This window comes from Littorina saxatilis, linkage group LG13 (genome assembly GCF_037325665.1).
Source record: "Littorina saxatilis isolate snail1 linkage group LG13, US_GU_Lsax_2.0, whole genome shotgun sequence".
NCBI classification, from domain to species: domain Eukaryota; kingdom Metazoa; phylum Mollusca; class Gastropoda; order Littorinimorpha; family Littorinidae; genus Littorina; species Littorina saxatilis.
This window is the reverse complement of record NC_090257.1, coordinates 11,984,683-12,009,890: the sequence shown is the minus strand read 5'-3', so window position 1 is coordinate 12,009,890 and position 25,208 is coordinate 11,984,683. Positions and strand designations below refer to the sequence as shown.

At 42.2% G+C, this 25,208-nt stretch overlaps 1 protein-coding gene across 1 annotated transcript in view; it reads left to right on the top strand.

Moving 5' to 3' along the window:
* Positions 1–321: 321 nt before the first annotated feature.
* LOC138983608 (matrix metalloproteinase-16-like) overlaps positions 322–25,208 on the top strand; it is a 25,497-nt gene continuing 610 nt past the window's right edge. The window contains exons 1-10 of the mRNA XM_070356882.1: positions 322–440; positions 7,343–7,450; positions 12,354–12,454; positions 14,849–15,053; positions 15,654–15,812; positions 17,180–17,329; positions 18,151–18,284; positions 19,871–20,006; positions 21,238–21,410; positions 21,934–25,208. The exon at positions 21,934–25,208 is cut by the window's right edge and continues 610 nt beyond it. Of these exons, the coding sequence (XP_070212983.1) occupies positions 326–440; positions 7,343–7,450; positions 12,354–12,454; positions 14,849–15,053; positions 15,654–15,812; positions 17,180–17,329; positions 18,151–18,284; positions 19,871–20,006; positions 21,238–21,410; positions 21,934–22,245 (1,593 nt within the window). The 5' untranslated portion in view covers positions 322–325 and the 3' untranslated portion in view covers positions 22,246–25,208. The remainder of the gene's footprint in view (positions 441–7,342; positions 7,451–12,353; positions 12,455–14,848; positions 15,054–15,653; positions 15,813–17,179; positions 17,330–18,150; positions 18,285–19,870; positions 20,007–21,237; positions 21,411–21,933) is intronic.

Genomic DNA, 25,208 nt, shown 5'->3' with positions numbered 1-25,208 from the left:
AGATACACACACACACACACACACACAGAGACACAGAGACACACAGAGAGACAGACAGACAGACAGACAGACGGAGACAGACGGAGACAGACAGATAGATAGACAGACAGACAGACGGAGACAGACGGAGACAGATAGATAGACAGACAGACAGCCAGTCAAATAAAGAGAAACACAGAGGGACAGAGAGAGATGTGTGTGTGTGTGTTTTACTGCCATTTTTAGCACCGTCATTGAGATTCTGCTGACATCCATCACCTATCCCAGTTTTGTTTTCCCACTCGTCTTAATTTGTTTTTCATGCCGTATGTTTCAGGACTACCTGATGCAGTATGGGTATATCAAGCCATCGGACCCAAAGACCGGGGCGTTGCGCTCAGAGGAATACGTCAAGAAAGCCATCAGAGCCTTTCAGAAAATGGCTGGCATCAACCAGACAGGTAAAAGACGATAACATGTGTTGGTGGTGGCGGTGTTGTTGTCATATCGTTGTTGCTGTTGTGGTTGCAGCTTTTGTCTTCTGATTTGTGTTCTCTTTCGTAAATTGTGTGTCCAATTCGGTCCGTCCTTACTCTTCTTCCTTCTCCTTCTTCTTTTTACATTTAGTCAAGTTTTGACTAAATGTTTTAACGTAGAGGGGGTAATCGAGACGAGGGTTGTGGTGTATGTGTGTGTGTGTGTGTGTGTGTGTGTGTGTGTGTGTGTGTGTGTGTGTGTGTGTGTGTGTGTGTGTCTGTCTGTCTGTCTGTGTGTGTGTAGAGCGATTCAGACCAAACTACTGCTGCGCTAGGCTTAATATAAGTCTGGTAAACAGTTAGTGTGATGGTCACCTTAGTCACAGGCTTATAACTCAAACAGTTTTCGCTCTTTTCTGAAACGGTTTTCACCACTGGATAGAGCATAAACATCTCTTTAGGAAAATGTAAAAAATATGAAAATCATGCAAAGGTGACATGTGACTCATTCCGTGGTGGAGGGTCACATTCGGTATCAATGTGGAAGAGACTACAGCTCAAGACTTGACTGATATTACTCGTCTTGTTCAAATGAACAGGGATGAAGATTTCAATGTAGCCGTCCGTCCTAACGTTGACAAATAGCAAGATCTAGATGTGGCACTTTTCACGTGTACGGGTAACGTCATCAAATTTAGTTTTTACGTCACGCGTTTGCCAAGATCTGCAGTCTTGGTGGGAGCAAAACAACGTATAATTTGGAACATTGGAGAAATAAAGTGAGTCGCGGGTGACGCAATATCTACACGTACGCGTACATGTCTTTGCTACTCGTCCGTGCATCTAGAACGCTGTAATGATGTGAGGATTACGTACCATATGTCTCATTAGCGGTGACACAGCAACCATTTTTCTTCCTCCAACCATCCTCAGTATTTTTGTGTTGTATTTGTATTTGTATTTGGTATAATAATTGTCCTTGTGGAATTCTTGAATGAAATTCGGGCTGCTAGCCTTAGGGATGGCGTGCAGCGAAACTGAGAAAAGCGCATCGCAATGTTGTTTTCCTGCATGCGCATTGACCTGAAAAAGCATCGATACATCTCTAGCTATATGATTTCTTGAAGTCAAAGTATAGGCACATGAAGGTGGACACTTGCGGTTCTGTCATGCTTACAGTTGTGGATCCATTATTGTGTGCAGAAGTCACAGAACGTTTTTTACACCCCCGGTATAGGGGTGTGTATAGGTTTCGCTCGATGTGTTTGTTTGTTTGTTTGTTTGTGTGTTTGTGTGTTTGTGTTCGCATATAGATCTCAAGAATGAACGGACCGATCGTCACCAAACTTGGTGAACAGGTTCTATACATTCCTGAGACGGTCCTTACAAAAATTGGGACCAGTCAAACACACGGTTAGGGAGTTATTGGTGGATTAAAATTATACAAGGAGTTATAGAGGGACATATTAATGGTCAAAGGGAAATAACCATTCTCACTGCCACCAACTGAGAAGGTTATTTCCCTTTGACGGGGGTGTTTTTCCTACCTCGGAGAAATTTCTTGTTTACACTGGTCACATGCATGGGGTGGGGATATTACACGGCCGGTTGCGCGCGCCTCTGGCTTTAAATTCATTTCTTTCCTATTAGCGTTCGGTCCCCTAAGTATTCAAAACCGAACGAAACGAAACAAAAAGAACAAATGAAACTGACGCTCGTGTTCGTGCAGCTCAGCCTAGCTAGTAGAACAGCAGGTTATACTCCCGTCCCCACTGAGTGAATCACACACACACACACACACACACACACCGTCACACACACACACCGTCACACACACACACCGTCACACACACACACACACACACACACACACACACACACACTAACACACACACACACACACATACAAACACACAAACACTGTACATACACTGCACACACACACACACACACATACACATACACACACAAACACACACACACATCACACACACACAAACACACCACACACACACACAAACACACACACACACACACAAAGTACAATAATTCAGTCCCCGGCACACACCACTAAACCCGCCACCCCCACTCCTCTCTCTGCCTGTCCCTACTTACTCCCTGTTTTCACGGCAGATAGGTAGTGTAGGTGGTTCCCATGCTGTACGTTTTGTATACGCCCTCTCCTTTACACTGTCGGCTGACCCCGTTTGCCCCCTGTGCCTGTTCACCGGCATGGCCGGGCAGCACGTGTTAGAAATTTGCTGGTGCTGAGGCAGCATGTCTTGTGCACACCTGTTCTAGACTTTCACAACAGGCGCAGGTATTAAACAGCTGGTGTGTGTGCGTGTGTGCCGTGTGTGTGTGTGTGTGTGTGTGTGTGTGTGTGTGTGTGTGTGTGTGTGTGTGTTTTCTCTCTGTGTGTGTGTGTGTTTTCTCTGTGTGTGTGTGTGTGTGTGCGTGTGTGTGTTTTCTCTGTGCGTGTGTGTGTGTGTATGTGTTTGCTCTGTGTGTGTGTGTGTGTGTGCGTGTGTGTGTGTGTGTGTGTGTGTGTGTGTTTTCTTTGTTTCCCCTGGTTTTCCTCTTTAGTGGAATTCAGTGAAGGACTTGAAATTTGACCTCGTGTCAGTTTTGTGTGTGTGTGTGTGTGTGTGTTTTTAGTTTTTTACCCCTGTATAGATTTTCCTTTTTAGTGGAATTCAGTGTGGGACTTGAAATTTGACGGTGTTTTTGTGTTTTTTGTTGTTGTAACACCTCTATAGATTTTCCTCAGTTTTTAGTGGAATTCAGTGTGGGACTTGAAATTTGACGGCGTGTTTTGTGTGTTATTTTTTACCCTGTGTAGATTTTCCTCCTTTGTGGAATTCAGTGTTGAACTTGAAACTGATTTGCACCAAAGAGAACTGTCGCAGGCGCCAGTGTGAAGGCCGGTCAGGCGACAAGACTTGCTTTGTCACCACTAGAAGTTACTTTAATTTCACAGGAGCTGTTTTTGTTTTATGCTGCTTTTGGTTTTGATTCTGTTGTTTTAACTATAACAAATATGGACGTAATTGTTTGTCGTTTTCGTGTATGAGCGGCCTTAGTTCCACTGAGTCTCACACTCTGACAGGCGCGCTCTCATGTCAGTTGTCAGTTTAAAACCAAGTTTAATACACTGCACCCACAAACGTTGCAAGCAGCTGTTTTACAACTTAATCGTTTACTACATCTCTCACTGAATGGAAGCGTCGTCGGGGAGAGTCTGTTGTTGTTCTACCGGGCGCCAGAAAATACTAACCCCACCTCTTCCTTTCTGACTGTTGTATTCCGTTTCCTGCAATGATGTAACAGTGAAAGTCACACTGACTTACGACTGAGTGTTTGACGTTCTCGTAACACGTTCAAGCGATGTTTTGTTATTCGAGCTGAGGAGCAAGCTCAGTCGTAGATTTTGTGGTGAAAAGCGGTTTATTGGGATGAGGTTTACTCCACAAACATTTAGGCCCACACTTTCAGAAACGCACGCAAGCACGCAACAATGCACGCACGCAAGCGCTCACACACACACACACTGACACACACGCACACACACACCCACACACACAAACACACACACACACTGACACACACATATATATACATGGGAGCACGCACGCACACACACATACACACACACACTACACACTGTGACTGACACTGAGCAAGGCCGCAGGCCTCCTACCGTTGTACCGAATATCTATTTTATCAAGTTGTGACCAAAGCACATGATGGTTTTTATGTTATTCGTGCTGGCTCTAGCAGTGTGTAGTATACTAATTTATTGAGCGTAAGAACTTGTTGGCACAACCACAGAATACATGCTATATGTATTCTGTGGGCACATCTGTGCACGTAGCTCAAAGAGCGGCACGAGCAACCCGCAGCGAGAGGAAATTGGGTTTGCGATGGCGGGAAATTGGATTTTTTTTTATTCACCCCTCACCTTATTACGTGTGGTACGTTGTGCCCTTCAAGATACTGAGAGCAGAGAGGTCAAGCCGCTATTTTTGAAAGTGCCGCCGACATTTCTGCTGTCTGTCGGTCTGTCAGTGTGTCCGCAGCCGGTTTGTCAGTCTCTCTGACGCCGCCCGCACATAAACTGAAATGTTTTGTGGCAGATGAACGGGCCTAGCTTACTGGTAAGACAAATATAGAGAAAACAAAGAAAGCAAACCTTAAAAGTGTCTGTGGGAACGCTAAAACGTCCGTGTAAACTCTGCTTTGAAGAAAAAGGTTTTCCCTGAATAACATGTATTTCCGCAGGGGAGGTAGAGGGGAGGTTTGGTGTTGTGCCATATGCTTTTTTCCCCATAAATATTGCGTCACTTTTCCCCTTGTTAGACCGCCTCTGCCTCGTTTTTCCAGATTATATTTTCATTTTGTATCTATTTTTGGTCTTTGTTTTTTGTTTGTCATTTTTACTTAGCCATTCGGTTCCTAGCATCTGTTTAATTTCACCGTGTGTTTTTTTTAAAAATTTTTTTTTTAATTATCTATTAGTGCCAGACGAGTCAGCTAGATATTACAGAGGCATAACAAAAAGCAGATACAGAAAGACAAGACACAGAGAAATAGACAGGCAGACAGATAGACATACAGGCACACACACACACACAAAACCACACACACACACTACTGACACACACACACACACACACACACACACACACACACACACACACACACACACACACACACACACACACGGGCGCGCGTAGGCCCATCAGCAGAGAGAGAGAGAGAGAGAGAGAGAGAGACAGAGAGAGACAGAGACAGAGACAGAGAGAGAGACAGACAGACAGAGAGACAGACAGAGAGACAGAGACAGATACAGAGAGACAGACAGACAGACACACAGACAGCCGCTGCATTCACTTTCTAGCAAGGTAGCTGGTCTATAGTATATAATTATGTAAAGAAACAAAACAAAAACTCCATTCCAGTACACACCGGAGAGGCATTCCGCATGGGTTACGCTTTGAACATGATTCGTCCTGATTTGGGACGGGTGACCTTTACCACCTTTAGTACAATTGTCGAGCTCAAATTCGTAACAGTACGCTTAGATAACGGAGGAATAGGGAAAACGACTGTTCAACCCACAAATTGACAAGTAGAGTATCCAGGGAACAGGATAGAATCAGTACGGGGCAGTCGTTATTGTGTTCCTCAACAAAATCAAATAGTAATTTTCAGACTCGTTGGGTCAGTGTCTTCCAATCTTGGACACATCAGGAAACAATTAAGAGTCAATTGGCCTTTCTTCAGGCAAATCGATCGGTCATTTTAAAGGTTAATGTTTCTTTGATCGGTTGCCGACGTCCACCCTAGCCCCTGGTCTTCAGAGAAACGTGATTGCACGATCCGACACACACGTTTCGAACTAATAACTTGGATCATGAACGCTTGTGTCGGTTGTGTCCAAACTTATTTTGTTCCTTTCTTTTGTTATGTTTATGTTTTTTGAAGCGACAGACCGATTCCTTTGTTAATATTTTATTCGTTTTATCTTGCTTTCTTTCTTTTGGGTGTTTTTGTGTGTTCCTTTTATTGCTTTACTTGCTTGCATTTAAAAAAAGAAAAATTGTGATGTGGTAGTATGGGAGGGGGAGGGGAGGGGGTGGTCAGAGTATGTGAGACTTTGTGTACGCCACCGAGGGGTGGCATTTTTTAAAAATGATTTGAAAGAAAAACGTGCGAACTCGAGCACTTCACTCTCAACAGAATCTGATGAGGGTGGTCTTGGCAAAGGTATTGTACAAACTGTTCACATACCCGTTCCCCCCGAACACCTTCCTTCAATAAATCCTTGACTTTCTCGCCTTCGCAAAATAAGAACACGTGGCAGGCCAATTATTTTTGGGCTTCTGGGGAGTTTTGGGTGGTTGTCTGTCTTACATGGATTTATCAGATCAAGGAATATTCTCTCAGAAACGCCTTCTCCAATGTAACACCCCCCCCTCCCCCCCCCCCCCCGACCCCACACGTACACTCTGTTTTTTGTGTGTGATTGAATAAAAGGTCATACAGTACGTTGTACGGAAAATAGACAATATGGCGAGAGAGTTTTATAAATGACGAATACGGGTTTTGTTTTGTGTGATTATCACTGATACAACTACTCTCTCTCTCTCTCTCTCTCTCTCTCTCTCTCTCTCTCTAGAGCGTGCGTGCGTGCGTGCGTGCGTGCGTGTGAGCGTGCGTGCGTGTCAGTGTGCGCGCGCGCGCGTGTGTGTGTGTGTACATGTGACAATGACAGTCCTGAATTCATGAATAAACTTACACAGTTGAATAGAACTTCTTAAGAGGTTGTTAACCTCCACCTGTCATCACAAACATCACCACCTGCAATAACCTGTCCAACATTACCCCCAAGCGTGTGTGAACATTAATTTTGTCTTTCGCAAGTACTGAACCCGAGAAATAGAGACATAGAAACGTGGATGCTGACTTCAAAGATAGCTAGTGCACCACCAAGATTTTAATCAGCCAAATATGTTTACAATGAAAATGACGTCATTGTGGAAGCAGCATAGTGTCACGTTTTACCTACATTCAGGTGTTTCACGCATCTAGCAATATTAATTTTCAGTCCTTGTGTTTAGTTCCTTATTACTGTTGTCTAGCTGTCATTGTCCGTGTGTGGTTTTTTGTTCTTCATGCTTCCAATGCCACATTAGACGTTATGAGCTTAATAGTACTTGTTTAGAACGGGTAATGAAGGGATGCTTTGTTTAACCTTTCGAGACCACTTGCCGACACATTAATTGTGCTTCAATTTGTGCCGGAGTGGCACAGTGGTAAGAGCGCTTGTCTCTCTCGCTGACAGTTACCTGTTAGTTATAGTGTTACCTGTTTGTCTTCCACAGGTAAGATTGATGAAGAGACCCAGCAGATGATGGAGATGCCGCGATGCGGAAACAAGGACAATATACAACTGGGCAACGGGGCCAGGCGAAAACGTTACGCTCTCCAAGGTAAGGAGAACCGTGCAGACGTGTGTGATTGGAGAGAGAGCGAGAGAGACAATGACAAGGACAATGACAATTCTTGATTTTTTTTAGGGTAACAGAATAAGCGTCGGTATACTTTTTTGTATCTGGCCCTCGCCCTAAAGAGGGACTAATCTACTGTAACAATTACAGTTACAACGGTACTATCTCTAACATTTCAGCATTTCAACATACAGTTGTACTGTCGACGTTTTATAGCGTGGAAAATGAACTTAGCAATGAGGCGACACCTCTTAACATCTGAAAATGACAAAATGGTAGACACAGAACATACACACATGCTTCCTATACATCTTTTTCTTAAATCAGAATATAATGGACAGCATAAGAGGCAATGGTGCTAATCTTCGGCTACATTTTCGCAAAAAATACAATATCTTGCAATTGAGTCCATAAGGGCACTAAATCGTTTAAGGTTGTTATTAATTGGCAATACGCCAAGTCTGAACTGTGTGGAGAGAACGAACGAACTTTATTACTCAAGGATGGAGATTTTAGGCTCACGCTTAGTCTTACAATAATTATGTCCCTGCTAAACTAAGACATAAAAATAAAGACAATAAAAGGACAATTGTCAATCGCAATCATACAGTATTACTAATTACAGAGAGAGAGAGAGAGAGAGAGAGAGAGAGAGAGAGAGAGAGAGAGAGAGAGAGAGAGAGAGAGAGAGAGAGAGAGAGAGAGAGAGAGAGAGCGAGAGCGAGAGAGAGAAAGAACGAACGGTCAAACGGACAAACGAACGAACTATTTTTATTACTCAAAAGAGACGCCTGTAATATAGTCTTACAATCTGTCGGCCTTGTTGAAACTGAGATACTAAGTCGTGACAACTAGCAACAAGCAATCGCAAACAGACACGAAACAGCAGTTATAGATGGCAACACTAATCATACAATATCACAAAGTAATGCATTACCTACACGGATGCATACACAACATGAAAACATTGAAAATAAGATGACAATGTAAAGCAAGGGAGAGACTCGAGAGACAGACAGGCAGAGAGACAGAAAAGAGAGGACAGAGACAGGAAGACAAAACAGAACAATATAAAAACCAAACAAACACAGAACATAGCGCTTGAAAATTCACCCCTCTCAAACAACCACCGACCTTTCGTCAAAACTACTTCACTTTAACATTTACGCAACACTGAAACATGAGTCCCAGTGATGCCAAATAAAACATAACAGAAACACCGGATGAGTGTTTTTGTTGCTCGTGTGCAAAACTAATCTTTTGGCAGTTAGCAAAATGTCAGGAATTAGTGTCATGCGTAAAATGTGGATACTCTACAAAAGGTGCATGCATTCTTGGCACCCATATCTATCCTTGCATGCTGCTGTTGTTTACGCCACCGCATTGCACGTGCAACGAGGCATACAGTGTTTGATGTACCCTTTGTTTCATTCAGTAACGCACTCTGCCAAAACTGTTTGATCTTCAGTGGTTGCAGTACTCTCGTCATATCCTCTTCAGCGTTGTATCGCAGTCAATAGAATCAGTGCATGCTGAGTGATACTGCAATAGTCTAGTATGATTGTACCATTGACGCCACCGCGTCGCACGGTAAACTAGGCATAAAGTACACCCATTGTTCCATTAAGTAACGCACTCTGCCAAAACAGATTTACCTTCAGTGGTTGTTACTGTACTCTAATCATAATATGCTCTTTAGCGATGTATTACAGCCAATAGAATCAGTGTTGAGTGATACTGCAATAGTCTTGTGTGGTTGTACCAGGGACCTATATTTAGACTAATATAGGTCTATGGTTGTACCATTCAGTTACGCACTGAGTCTAAATAGATCGGTGTAGAGTGATTGTGATTGCGTAGTCCAATGGTCTGCAGCGATGTAATACAGGAAGCTAACAGAGTTTTGAATATGGGTAACTACAATACTCTGTTGCTGTTTTAACATTCACCCACTTTTCAATCTACGGATTGCTTGTCTGCCACAACGCTTTCTCTGTCTCCCAAACCAGAGCAATTTAATTCATTATCAGCTTCTGAGTTCTGACTGTAACCATACATCACAACGTAAATGTTACTCAAACATTTTTGCAAAACAGATCGTTAACGTGTCTCTTCCCCCCTGCGGATGTTACCACCCAAACTTAACGATGGCGCTCTTGGCCTTGTGAGATAATACGAGGTTATTTGCCTGTCACTGTCATTTCTACGAATCTCCTGTGCACAGAGTAAGACTGACGAGTTTTACACGACCTTTTTGACATTTCTGAATGACACACAAACACATAAAGAAGAGTTGGATAACATATATATGCCTTGACATTTATATACATTTCTGATTCGGTACATGAAGAAGACAACAAATGCGTTTAAAAATTATTGATGTTAGCATTACTTTGGGTTCAATTAAATTAAAATGTAGAGACCTACTGCCATGATCTTCTGTATACACTTCTGCGTATATACAATTGGTCTTGCATGCGCATACAAAATACAATTAAAATACATTTAAACGTGACTTTTTGTGCGCGCGTGAATGCGTGCGTGCTTGCGTGTGTATGCGTACATATATATATCTACTGCCTGTCAATCTATCAGTCTTCATTTTGGCGAGACAGGCGAGCCATGGAAGTAAGCATTATAAACTATCTATCAGTGTCAACAGTGTGCAACTGGATCGAAAGTAGCCACTTTGGAACAAGCACCATCTTTGAAAACTGATCTTAGTTTTCCGGTCAGTGTTTGGAGGAGACTGATGGAAAGAGCACATGAGGCTTGTTTTTTTTTGGAAGGCTCACGCGGCGGGAGAAAGATGTGTTTGTGTGTGTAAGGGGGAGGGGGGGGGGCGAGCAGGGTTAATGTCAATTGGAGAGTGATCGGAGTGATACGGTTAAGAGGGGTTATGACATCGGTGTATGGCATTTTTCGTCGTTATCTCTTTCAACTGGCAGCACTGTAGTACTTTGTCATTGTGCAGTTCAGTTGTAGACACAGACATGAAAATGGCCAACTTGCAGTGTTTTGTTTGTTTTGTTGTTGTTTTTCTTCTCTTTTTTTTTATCGACATAAACATTGACATTGTGAACATGAACTTTGCTTAGAGAAAAAACCCACTGGCAATTAGGATAGAGAAAATAAATAGAGCAAGGGTTGGCTATTCTTGTTGATCGTCTCTTCAGCTATACACCGCGCAAGAAAGAAAAGGACACATGCAGAGCATTGTAGAGAGAGAGACAAGAGCAAAACACAGAACAAGAGAGAAAGAGAGAGAGACAGACAGACAGACAGATACGAGACAAGTAAGTTAACAAACGCTTGGCTGAGCATGATATATAAAGGGCTACAAGACAACTGCAGTAAGAGATGCGAGAAAAAGAAGACAGACGGTCAGACACATAGATAGAGACAAAATTAACCATGACATTTAAACAAGTGCAACACCGAACCGTATGAGGCGTACTTATAATATATCACTAACCCAACGCTAAGTGCAATATTTTGATACGTGAAAAAGACAGACAAGCACACACAGACAGAGACAGACGGAAGGACACCCAGACCAAGACGACCCAGCAGCGCAAACCAGTTCACTGTTGAGCCATACAAGGCGCACTTAAGATATATCACTCAACCCAAAGCCAAGTGCAATATTTTTGATGCGAGAAAAAAAGTCATCAGACAGACAGACAGACAGACACTTAGACCAAGAGAAAGCAGCAGTGCAAACCAGTACTCTGCTGAGCCATACAAGGCGCGCCTAACCTACATCATTGACCCTTCACACCAAGTGCAATATGAGAAACAACAGGAACAATGGGATGCCCTCCCTGCCATGACTCGTACAGTTGTCTGAGGATTTCGAGAGGGTCAATATGTCATTAGTCGGTGCAATGTGCATGTCTCAAGAAAATCGACATTTGCCCCCCTGTGAGAAGCTCATGTGATAGCTGTGAGGTAGAGGTCGAGGTGTAATAACTTTTCAGTGCGTGTTTTCATAGTCTATGACGCTGATGTCTTTTCGTTCATTTTAAGTTAAATGTCGTTTACTTTTTATGTTGATTTTCGCTTCAAGTTTTAATTAGAGAATAGTAATTTGTCTTTTTTTCTGCCGCATGTAGTGTAGCACAAGAATGATCAAACTAAACAGCTTTTTGCACAAAGAAAACAAAACCTTACGCGTTTAATTACATATAGACGGGACACACAGCGCCCACGCGCGCACCCTAACGGACACCCTCTCTCTCTCTCTTTCTCTCTACTTTTTCTACTCTCTCACTCTCTCTCTCTCTCTCTCTTTCTCTCTCTCTCTCTTTCTCTCTCTTTCTCTCTCTCTCTTTCTCTCTCTTTCTCTCTCTCTCTTTCTCTCTTTCTCTATTTCTCTCTCTCTTTCTCTCTCTCTTTCTCCAGTCTCTCTTTCTCTCTCTCTTTCTCTCTCTCTTTCTCTCTCACTTTCTCTCTATCTCTCTTTCTCTCTATCTCTCTCTTTCTCTCTCTCTCTCTTTCTCTCTCTCTCTTTCTCTCTACTTTTTCTACTCTCTCTCTCTCTCTCTCTCTCGCTCGTTATCTTTATCTTTATCTTTATCTTGCCCTCTCAGCAACTTAAACACACATCTACTACCAACGCCAAAGACTTAAAGTCAACTGAGCTCAGTCAAATTTCAATCTTAATTCGACAAGTTAAGACTCTTCGTGGATTTTTGGTTTTTTTTTCAAATTGAATTTTTTTTCTTCACCCTGTTTGAAATCTTTGTGTAATATGGTTGCCTTTGCTTTAGTATTGTTTAGTTGTTTGCTAGGATATTGGCTATAGTGAGTGTTAAATTATATGATTCTATTGTTCTCTGAGAGTGTTGGTATCCATCACTTAACCTTGTTTGTTATGTTGCAGGAAGCAAATGGGCCAAAAGAGAATTATCATTCAGGATATCCGCGTATCCTGACGATTTGGCTCAGATGGAAGTGGACGACGAAATAAAGCGAGCACTTCAGGTGAGACGCGCTCACATGGCACACAATTTTGCAGAGATACAAACCTGCGCTGAAACAGCCCCCGGATAACTAATTTCAATTGGTTTCTTTAGCTGGATATTATTATTATGAATTTAGCCATGCTAATTATCATTTTGACCATGCTACTGCAGAAGGACGGGAACGTACAATTACATTTCCATACAAGGTCCTTTCATCCCATCCCCGTACCCACACGACAACCCCACCCTTACACAATTGCACAAGACTAACGATCGATTAGATGCCAAAGTAACCCGTACAAATCAAATACCAACCAGCTAAACGGACCGTAGAGATTCTTCCGGATTTAAGAAGTTTGAAGGCTTTAACTCTTGACACATCATGACAGCTTTCAATCTCTTTTTCTACCGTTTGAGTGACCTTGAGTACAGTCAAGGTCACACAAGTGTCGCGCGCCTCCCCCCGATAGTACTTCAATGTCCTTTTAGCCTCTTTTTTTTCTTTCTTTTTTTCCTTTTTGCGTCAAAGTGGTCGGCTACTTGTCACACTCCTTCAGATCGCCCATTCATCAACTCGTTTCCGCTGAGTTGGCAGATTTATCAATGAAGGCGGTAGAATATCGTGAGAACGTGGACTCTGTCACGTATAGAACAAAATGTTTTGGTGTAAAAATGCGTATTTCTGGTGTATTCTGTTTGTACAAGTTGTACAATATACCTACCAGCTCCGCCCCATTAATTTTTTCCGCTGCGATGCTTTCTTTTTTTTTCTTTACACACCAAAATATTGGCTTAAGGTAAAAGGGAAAGGTTTCAGTGTGAAGTAAGCATTTTATGTTAAACTTAATGCTAGTATATATTGGTGACTGCCCTTTTTTGCCCTAGCGCTGTGCGTATGGCTCTGCAAAGAGCAGCTGCATGGCCATCTCAATGAAAGACGAAAAAAGCGTTGACTTTCGAAGATCTGTGTCTAAACTTCTGTGGCGCGAGACCAGTTGATACAAAGAAAGAGAGCATGGACAAAGTCTCCGTCACCCCTACCCTCTCTATGTTCCCCAGTGTAACCTACCCCTCCTTCTTTATTTTTCTTTCAGATCTGACACAGAAATCTGGTACAATTTCCTGTGATTAAAATCTTAGTACTTCCGGATCCGCTTCTGGGCCGGAAACAGGTCCCCTTCCCCTCCCTTCCTGCCTTCGTCTGATCTTTGCACTATTCAAACGATATGCATATTCGCCTATGTCAGTGTTTCCTTTCACTTAACAGATCAGTAGATGTTCGTTACACAACACCAAAGGCTGAAGCGTTGGAAAGAAAAATAAATATTTCAAGTTGTATGTAATTGGAATATTAGTTGTTGTTTTTTCATAGTGGGGCAACGAACATTATTCTGAACGATATAAAAGTATTGTTTCGACAAGTGTTATAATTATGAAGTCTTATATCGCGCGCGTATCTCCAGACTCGGACTCAAGGCGCAGGGATCTATTTATGCCGTGTGAGATGGAATGTTTTACACAATACATCACGCATTCACATCGACCAGCAGATCGCAGCCATTTTGGCGCATATCCTACTTTTCACGGCCTATTATTCCAAGTCACACGGGTATTTTGGTGGACATTTTTTTTATCTATGCCTATACAATTTTGCCAGGAAAGACCCTTTTGTCAATCGTGGGATCTTTAACGTGCACACCCCAATGTAGTGTACACGAAGGGACCTCGGTTTTTCGTCTCATCCGAAAGACTAGCACTTGAACCCACCACCTAGGTTAGGAAAGGGGGGAGAAAATTGCTAACGCCCTGACCCAGGGTCGAACTCGCAACCTCTCGCTTCCGAGCGCAAGTGCGTTACCACTCGGCCACCCAGTCCACCCAGTGTTAATGCTTAACTGTTATCTCTTCCATTATCATAGCATAGCACAACAAAGTATCGCATAGCTTATTAGCATCGCATACATTAGCATAATGCACGTAGCATCTTTTGCAGGAAATGGCGGGGTCAAATTGTATAGCTCAAATCCTGGAAAGACGGTGTCCACGTTAAAGTCAAAACGACTAAAAAAAACACTCGTTTTCTTCAATTCAGGATGACATTTAGCTTTACATATAATTTCTTCATATGGTTGTTCGTGAACAAGCTAAAGGGTTGATTGATCAAATGGTTTGTGAGTAGGTTACCAACAGCTAGGATAAGCTAAGAGGGGTCGGTAGTATGAATAACTTGCAACCCATTCGCATGCCCTCTCAGTGAGTGTTTCTTCAACCCCAATACACAGATCCATTCAGTGCATATTACAACAACACCACCACCACCACCAACAACAACAACAAGAACAACAACAACAACAACAACAACAACAACAACAACAAACAAAACAAAACTAACCAATTACTTTTTGTCCAACAGATGTGGGGAGACGTGACACCATTGAAGTTTGCGCAGCAGTCGTACGGTGATCCCGATCTGGACGTCAGGTTCGTACGCCGTTCCCATGGCGATGGTAACCCCTTCGACGGAAGAGGCCGAACTCTTGCGCATGCGTTCTTCCCACAGTGGGGTGGCGACGCTCACTTTGACGAGGAAGAGGCGTGGACGATAGCAAAATCATCAGGTGAGGTCAACGTTTTCTTTGTCTCATGTGTTTGTCTTGTCGGCGTAAATGCGTACTGTAATTTTTGTTGGTACCAACATATTGCATTGTGGACTGTCTGATCGCAGGTGTGAAGTTATTCCAAGTGGCGGCGGCCGACGAATGTTAATATTCTCGAGTCACTGGAGGATATCAGTGATCTAGACAAAGCAACGCGAAACAGAGAGAAATAAAAGTGCATTGTGGACTATCTGAGCGCAGGTGTAAGCTTACTCCAAGTGGCGTACGACGAGTTTTGAAAATCACTGGAGAAAATTATTTCCCTAGAAACAGCAACGCCAGATATAGAGCAACGATCTATTGCGTTGTGGACCATCTCCCTACAGGCGTAGACTTATCCAAGTGGCAGCCTGCGAGTTTTGCCATGAACTGTCTCGAGGGCATTAGTGAACTAAAAGAAGGAACACCAGAGATAGAACAAAGTAAAAACGCATTGTTTTTAGGTGTGAACTTATTCCAAGTGGTGGCCCACGTGTTTTGCCATTCACTGTCTTGGGGACATTGGTGAACTAGAATGAGGAACACCAGAGTAATAACGCATTGGTGGCTATCTCTTTTCAGGTGTGAACTTATTCCAAGTGGCGGCGCACGAGTTTGGTCATTCTCTGGGTCTGTCCCACTCGGACACCAGCGCTGCCCTCATGGCTCCATTCTACAGGGGCTTTCAACGTGACTTTCAGCTGGACGACGATGACATTAGAGCCATTCAGGAATTGTATGGTAAGCCTGCAGTGCCATATGTGGTCCACTTTAAGTTTGATCAGCACAGTCAAACACACATGTATGTACGCACGTATGCATGTAGGCATATGTACACACACACACACACACACACACACACACACACACACACACACACACACACACACACACACACACACACACACACACACACGTGCAAGCACGCAGGCACGCACACATCTCCACCACTGTGCGCATACACGCACATACGCAGTAATTGTTTATATCTACAAAATAAGTCGCTGTTTCAGAAGTTAAAGGCACAGTAAGCCTCCCGTGAACCATCACAGATACTGTCAGGTTTTTACACACAATACAAACACCCTTCCATTTGAACGCTCACCAAACGGGAACATCCTACGTAAAGAGCGAGCAATTTTCAAAGAATTAATTTTGCGGATTGTGTCAGAGACAATCGGACCGTGGTGCGTTTTGGCGCTAGATCTAACTTTTAAAATCTAAATAATAAATTGACAGCTTGTTACGCAAACATTCTTAAATCATAAAAGAATTCTTTTTTCCTCAAGACAAGATCAGTACAATTTGAAGTTTTGAAAGTTTGAAAAAAGAAAAGCCCGGAAGCAGGGTCACGCAAGGTCGTGGTTCTCGTAGCAGACGACGGTTTATACCTATCGCCAGTTTCTCTAAAATGTCAAAAGCCATCGCTAGAGTTCTTGTGAACCACAGCCGTTTGTTTCGTGCATAGTCAGAGGTACTTAAATAACGTGCTATTGCAGATAAGCTCACAGCGAGTCGCATTCAAATTACTAACTGACGACTACATTGTGAAAAAGGGAAACTGGATCACACGGGTTTACGATGGCTCAGGGGTAAGATAAACCACGCAAAAATAAATTCTTTGAAAATTGCTCGCTCTTTACGGAGGGCACCTAGGATGTTCCCGTTTGGTGAGCGTTCAAATGGAAGGGTGTTTGTACTGTGTGTAAAAGCCTCACAGTATCTGTGATGGTAAACGGGAGGCTTACTGTGCCTTTAAGAGTAGTCATTTCATCTTGTTCTTGCTTCTCAATCCGCACAGGTTGCTTCGTCAACAAAGATTTATAGACTGGTTGTAACGTCTATATAGCATCCATTATCAAGTTACTAGTTTGTGATTTACAGTAGTAAAAAGATGCGTTCAGACTGAATAGAACATAGTTTGTACCAACATCGCTAAAGACATCGACAAGATGAGAAGAACACAATATACACTGGGATTTAATTTGTTGAGAGAAAGTTGTATGATTGTGCTTAAGGTTTATTTGTAAGATTGTGTTTAAGGTCCATTTTTATGACTGTCAATTTTATGAATGTGCTAAAAATCTATCTGTATGATTGTGCTTTAGGTCCTCCACGTGCAAACGACAAAACCACAACCCCCTTCCCCAGTAGAAGGACAACACGGGGACCAAAAGTCAGTGTTCCCCCAATCTGTCGTAGCCCCTCCGTGGACGCGATTGTCATGAACGCTGATGGGAAGACCTACATATTTAAAGGTGAGTTATAATTGTGGATTTTATTTTACAGATTTGCGGTGCTTTGTGTAGATATTAGAGCGAACAAGGTTAAATTGCAGTCTTGATTGAGTGGTGTGTGTGTGTGTGTGTGTGTGTGTGTGTGTGTGAGTATGTGTCACAGTGTGTGTCACAGTGTGTCACAGTGTGTGTGTGTGTGTGTGTGTGTGTGCGTGTGTGTGTGTGTGCGTGTGTGTGTGTTTGTATGTGTGTGTGTATATGTGTGTGTGTGTGTGTGTGTGTGGGTGTGTTTTCTAGTCTGTCTGTACATGCTAATACGCGTCGGGTTTGTTTTGTTTTGTTGTGTTTTGTTTTGTTATATGCAACAGCATTGTCTGTGTGTGTCTCTGTCTATGTGGCCGTGTTTCCTCTTGTTTGCTCTGTGAATTGTGTTTGTTTGTTTGTTTGTTTGTTTGCTTAACGCCCAGTCCACCACGAAGGGTGATATCAGGGCGGTGCTGCTTTGACATTTAACGTGCGCCACACAGAAGACAGAAGTCGCAGCACAGGCTTCATGTCTCACCCAGTCACATTATTCTGACACCGGACCAACCAGTGAACTTGTGTTCAAATATGAGCTTGTGAAGCAGCAAAAAAGTGTCATCCATCCATCAAAACATTCCTTTATTCCTTCATTCATTCATCCATCCATCCATCCATCCATCCATCCATCCATCCATCCATCCATCCATCCATCCATCCATTCATCCATCCATCCATCCATCCATCCATCCATCCATCCATCCATCCATCCATCCATCCATCCATCCTACCATCCATTCATCCATTTATTTATTTTCCAGGTACGGAGTACTACAGGCTGAACGACTACGGTATAGATGAGGGTTACCCTCGCAGCATCGCTGAGGACTGGAACCTGTCTGGTCCCATTGACTGTGCCTTACACTGGGACAACGGATACACCTTCATTTTCAAGGTAAGTTAAAGTGATAAATTCTAGCAAAAAAACCCACCTGTTTTGTATCTCCCAAAGATCTGATTAAAATTAATTTAATTATTCGGAGCAGTTTTGAGCAAATCATTGCAGGTGTTTCTAAACTACAGTAAAACGAATGTCCCTTGAACTTTTTAAGGTCCAAATCGTCAGAACATTTTCCAAAATGGCGGCTTAGGTGTACTAACTTTAAACAAGCGTGAAAAGATGTGTATATATATAAATATGCGTTTTTAGAATCTTCTTCACTATACTGTGATAGACCTACATGTAGGAATAGTTTCAAACACGGAGAACACCATGTAAACTGAGAAATGAGACGGATTTGAGTCGGAATGAACAGCCAAATAGGTCGAAGGGACGTTGAACAAGTCGCGTAAAGCGAAAATACAACATTCAGTCAAGCTGTCGAACTCACAGAATGAAACTGAACGCAATGCAATTTTTCAGCAAGACCGTATACTCGTAGCATCGTCAGTCCACCGCTCGTGACAAAGGCAGTGAAATTGACAAGAAGAACGGGGTAGTAGTTGCGCTGAGAAGGATAGCACGCTTTTCTGTACCTCTCTTTGTTTTAACTTTCTGAGCGTGTTTTTAATCCAAACATATCATATCTATATGTTTTTGGAATCAGGAACCGACAAGGAATAAGATCAAAGTGTTTTTAAATCGATTTCGGAAATTTGATTTTGATAATAATTTTTTTATGTTTAATTTTCAGACCTTGTTTTTAATCCGAATATAACATATTTATATGTTTTTGGAATCAGAAAATGATGAAGAATAAGATGAACGTAAATTTGGATCGTTTTATAAAAAAATAATTTTAATTACAATTTTCAAAAAAAAAGTCATTAATTAATTTTTAAGCCACCAAGTTGAAATGCAATACCAAACCCCGGCCTTCGTCGAAGATTGCTTGGCCAAAATTTCAATCAATTTGGTTGAAAAATAAGGGTGTGACAGTGCCGCCTCAACTTTTTTAAAAAGCCGGATATGACGTCATCAAAGACATTTATCGAAAAAATGAAAAAAAAAGTCCGGGGATGTCATACCCAGGAACTCTCATGTCAAATTTCATAAAGATCGGTCCAGTAGTTTACTCTCAATCGCTCTACACACACACACGCACACACACACATACACCACACCCTCGTCTCGATTCCCCCCTCTACGTTAAAACATTTAGTCAAAACTTGACTAAATGTAAAAACCAACATAACCAACCTTCGATGTAAGTTCTCCCGACCTTTGATTTGTCTCAACGATTCTGACAACGGTCGACACTTCCAGAAGATTCCTACACCCAGAGTCGGTTTATTTCTCCAAAAACAGAATTGACGAATAATGGTCAGTTATTCTTTCTTCTGTGTGAAAGAATTAGCAGTAACATTTTTTTGGAGAAAATAAACCAAAATAGGACTCTTTTGGGAAAGTTGAAGTAAAAGGAAACACATTAAAACAAGTCAGTTTGTGTTTGTTTGTGGTTGGTTTGTGCGCTGGGAGGGTAAACCAAACCTTATTTGGTTATTTTGTTTAATGAAATGTGACAATGTTTATTGTTACAGGGTGATTACTACTGGAAGTTCTACAATCAAAACCTGATCTACGCGAGAAAACTCAGCGAAGGATTTAAGGGCGTTCCAAACGATCTTGACGCTGCCTTCGTATGGGGAGGAAACGGCAAAACTTATTTCATAAAAGGTGAGTGTTATATGACTGAAAATGACGCCAAACTTAGTTCATGGTTAGTTCCCAAAAATGAAGCAAACTATGTGTATATTAAACAGCAGCGCATCTATCTCGGGCGATATATTTGTCTGTATCTCTTTATGTACATATCCGGCTATCAGCGTATTAGTGTACATTGGGTGTGCACGTTAAAGATCCCACGATTGACAAAAGGGTCTTTCCTGGCAAAATTGCTTAGTCACAGTTAATAATTGTCTACCTATACCCGTGTGACTTGGAATAATAGGCCGTGAAAGGTAAATATGCGCCGAAATGGCTGCAATCTACTGGCCGTATAAAATTTCATCTCACACGGCATCACTGCAGAGCGCCTAGAACTGTACCCACGGAATATGCGCGATATAAGACTCATTGATTGATTGATTGATAGTGTTGTCATATTAAGCTGCAGTCAGTAAAAGGTCCCGGAAAAAGAACAAGACAAAACACAAGAGGAGAAACGAAAAGTTTGCATGTACACACAAAACCATGACGCCAAAACGGCAGTGGCACCATAACAGATATTACGAAACAAAATCCATGCTCAAATGTTACCTTTCCGGTGAGGTAAAGGCTGTTGCTTTGCGAAATTTAGTTTAACATGTGCCTTAGGCTGTTTCTAAATGCCCCTTGTTCATGGAAAGAGTTATGAACAGTCATAACTTCTACAAATGCAAGACATAGAAGTGAGTTTGTTTGTGGTTATTATATTGTATTACTTAGCTGTCTGTTAGTTGCATAGCTTCAGTTTCTCGTGTTTGTGTCTCTCCGTCAGTCGAGAGAGGAAGAAGGGAGCTATGGTTATTATATTGTATTACTTAGCTGTCTGTTAGTTGCATAGCTTCAGTTTCTCGTGTTTGTGTCTCTCCGTCAGTCGAGAGAGGAAGAAGGGAGCTATGGTTATTAACGTAGTTTTCCCGGTCAATAGACGAATTCCGAAAATAACTCTGTCGGGTTTGTATGGGTTGTGAAAGAGTGAATGCCCTTGCTTTTTTCTCGGACAAACATTGGAGGGGCCAATCACTAGCGAGGGGTGTGTCGGAAACACGTGGACAGGAGCACGTGTGAAGTTATTTGTCAGAGGAAAGGCAAGGGAAGTCACTCTTTCACAACACATACAAACCCGACTGAGTTATTTCCCCAAATCGTCTATTCGGCCCCGATTTCATTGCACTGTGTGGTCATACGTCTCTCGTTGTTGCAGGTAATCAGTACTGGCGGTACTCTGAAAACAGTGTGGACAGAGGCTATCCCCGGCCACTGTCCGTGTGGAGTGGTTTGCCTGGCCGCGTCGACGCTGCCATCAAATGGAGAAACGGCCGGACCTACTTCTTCAGCGGATCACAGTACTACCGCTACAACGATAGACAGTTTGATGTGAGTTGCAACAAGGGTGTTTTTTTTGTGTGGGGTGGTGGGTAGACAAAGAGGAAGGGAGGGAGAGGGTGAAAGAGAGAACTAAACTTATCTTTGTTGTTCAGATTTAAAACAGGGGTCTTTGGCTTATAACGACCAGAGAGAGACAGAGACAGACAGAAAGACAGAGAGACAGAGAGGGGGGGGGGGGGAGCAGATACAAATAGTTATGGAATGGTTACTGAGGGAGGAGAACAGTGGATGTGAGGGTGTGTGGGCGCGAATGGAGTTTGGCGTATAATGTGCACAAACACGAATAGTGTGTGTTTGTATTTGTTTGTTTGCGTGCGTGAGTGCGTGTGTGTGCGTGTGTGTACGCGTGTGTGTACCTTTCTCATGTACTGCTCAACTGTACTTGTTGCTGTTTTCGTTCTCTCTACACAAAATCACCGTACCCGTTAACACAATCCAAAGTGAAACCTCTTTCTCTTATTCTCGTAAAGAAAACGCCGAATATTCTCAATATCTATATATGTTCTCACAGATTGACACATCCTACCCAAGAAAAATCGGCAACTGGTGGCTGGGCTGCCCCGAAGAGAAGAAACTGGGTCAAATTTCCGACGGTCAGAGCGGAAGCCAGATGGACGGAAAAGGAAGTGACGTCACCGGAACTCACAGTGTCGCAGACGACAAAAACGATCAGTATCTGTCTGTGGACAATACGACACCCGGGTTAAATTCAGACGCTTCAGCGAACGGATCCTCGAGACCCATGTGTTTCCATTGTAGTTTATTCATCACATCTGTGTACCTCCTCTCCTCTCTTTTTCTACAACACACCTTTTGTAGCTGATGTGCTAAAGCTTGTCATTTTTGTCGTTGTTGTAAATAAATCATCTTTGTTCGACTCTTTTTGGGGCGGTTGAAATTTGAAAATCTTGTGGTTTTTACCATCTTTGCTTTCCCTGGGATCTTTATACATAATGCGGCAATTCATCTTGCTCGGCAACGAAAGTGAGAACACCTTGGCACAATTGTGACCCTCCACCACGAAATGAGTCGCATGTCACCTCACGCGGTTCTGCGCTAGGCATAATATAAGTCCGGGGGGTGTCTAGTAACAGTGTGAGGGTCACCATAGTCACAGGCGTATAACTCGAAAAGTGTTCACTCTTTTCTAAAAACGGTTTTTACCACTGGGTAGAGAATAAAAAACTCTTTAAGAAAATGTAAAAATATGAAAATCATGAAAAGGTGACATGCGACTCATTCCGTGGTGGAGGGTCACAATTGCACATTTTCATGATGACCTCAGACGCTTCGTTTCTAGTTCTTCCATTCAATGGTCTAGCTCAATAAGTTGTGAGGATTAGACCACCGTAAAGCAACAAACACAGGTGTTAGAATGGTCTAGCTAAGAAGGTTTTTAGGATTAGACCCATCGTCTAAAACAATCATCCCAGCGAGCTTGCTTTATTGGACACTCACGATCACAAGGTCATGGTTCGAGCTACCTGTATTAAACACTTCCGTGTGTGCTAATAGTGGAATCCCCTTTTTAAAATTTCAAAAATCTGAGAAAATCATGTCTGTAAAAGGAAGGAGTCTTTTAATAGAGGTAAATTTGTGCGTGCGTGCGTGTATGAACAGAAAATCTGAAAAAACGAACATCTTAAAAGGGGGGGGGGGGGTCTTCTCTACGTTTTCTTTGAGGGGCTGTATTTTTCGGTGATACTGCAGAACTAGAGTTCTGAATGTGTCCGATTTGACACCTTATATGGAAAGGTAGATTGTTCGTATGGAGAGTAATGGGAGGGGGGAGGGGGGGGGGCTAAACTATTTCAGGAAGTGATCTTTATGCAACCAGGGGAGGATGGAGTGGGAAAAGACCTTAGTTATTGCGAACGCAAGAAACCCGAGCAGTACACACTATTAAGCCACGGGAATTAACAAAGTACAATATATTTTGGAATAATCTTGAAACCGCCAAAGGATATCTTTCTCAACTTCTTGTGGTATGTGTCAAAATGAGAGGTACTTAATGTACTTAATCCACAAAAAGGCATGGACGCTTCCAAATATCGGAAGCAATAGAAGAAAAAAAACCAAACCATGAGTTTTGCATTATCTCTACCTCTGAGACTTACTCTGTCACTTCTTGCACGTCATAACGCATGTTGTCTTTACAGCCAGTAATGCAAGTCTCGATCTCTCTATGTTTTCATTATTGTTCATTCTGAGTCCACAAAAGTAATACTCTGAACTACTTCGCTCACACACGCCAAACACAGTTTAGACTCCTGAATCATTTTTACATCTTGTTTTTATGTGAACGGTTGTGTTATTGAAGATAACAGTCCTTCTCCTGTAAACAATTATGCTCACCATCTCAAATCTGCCGTGGCTTTACGAGAGGCGAGCATCCTTCTATTTGGACACATACCAAAAATAAACACTCTGATTGCTCTCTGTGCAGATTAAGGCTTTTTGCTGAATAAATATTTGAGTGAAACCATAATTATGTCACTCTGAAAACAAATATTCAGCAACAATTATCCACTCTGCACAGAGATCAGCCATGCTTTTAAATCTGGTACATGTTTAATGGAAGGTTGCTCTTATCACATGTTAAAGTCTGAAACGATGTGAGATGGGCGTAGTTGATTGCCTACACAAGAAGGCGGGTATGTTTGACTGATGTGAATATGCGTGGGTGTGTAAATGCAGAAAGTGATGTGTAAGCTGAAAGAAGAATTGAATGAATGGAGTTTATACCCTGGACTATCTTACGTTTGTGTATCTGAAATTCTGTGTACAGTTTTAAACTTTCAATAACATGTATATACATCTTGGTGGAATGACTGTTGCTATGGCGATATTGAATGCATGAGTGTTTTCTTATTGTGCTTGTAGTTCCTTGGGCGACATTTTGTTTTTGTCTGTTTTAAGCTTGTATTACAATCTACAATGGGCACTACTATGGGCTTCTCTGTATTGTACATTGCTTTGGGCGCTGCTATGTATCGGCTCCTCAGGATAATCTAATTGCGAGAATCTGCTGTGATTCTTTGAGTACTTCTATTGTCGTGCTCGAAAGACTGTGTTGCTTATTCGTTAATTAAGCATATTATTAGTTTGTTTAAATTGTCTGCGCATTCGATTGTAGATGTTGTGACTACACATACACTTCTGCCCATGCAAACCGTAGTGTAAAACATCAAGGGTGACATGGGAGACGAACATGTAATGGACATCCTTCTGTTTGAACATATGTAAACCCAAAACCTCCAGCCAGGCTGTATTTTTTTGTTAAGTGGAGAATGGAATTTCAGTGCAAAGTGGATTTATTTCGTGATAGGATATGGATAACATTCAGCATAAAATTCCCACTTTTACAGAAAGTAGCCAAGACGTAGATTTAACAAAAAAATCCAAGCGGAAATATGTTTTCCTCCAATGTAAAACGCCGAGCGGGCATTTCGTGGGTTTTTTTTTTTTAACGAGAAGGACGTTGTCTCTAAAGATACGGCTCTAAGACGGTGAGCCGAGCTATTTCCATGGGAGGAAGTGTGTCTTTAAGTAGCAGAACGTTTTGAATCATTATTGCCGTGTAGTGTCCGAAGTTAGGCGTGTGAGCGGTTTTTCTGTGCAACTTGCTTTGAATCGTTTTTAGCTTTGTAATCGTTGATAAGTCTACATATTTACACCATAAAAAAAGCTCTCACGAAAACACCGGGCAGCATAATAACGCGTATGAGGAGAGTGATGCTGTACATCTCTTAGATTCCGTTGTGCAGAACAATATGAAAATCACAT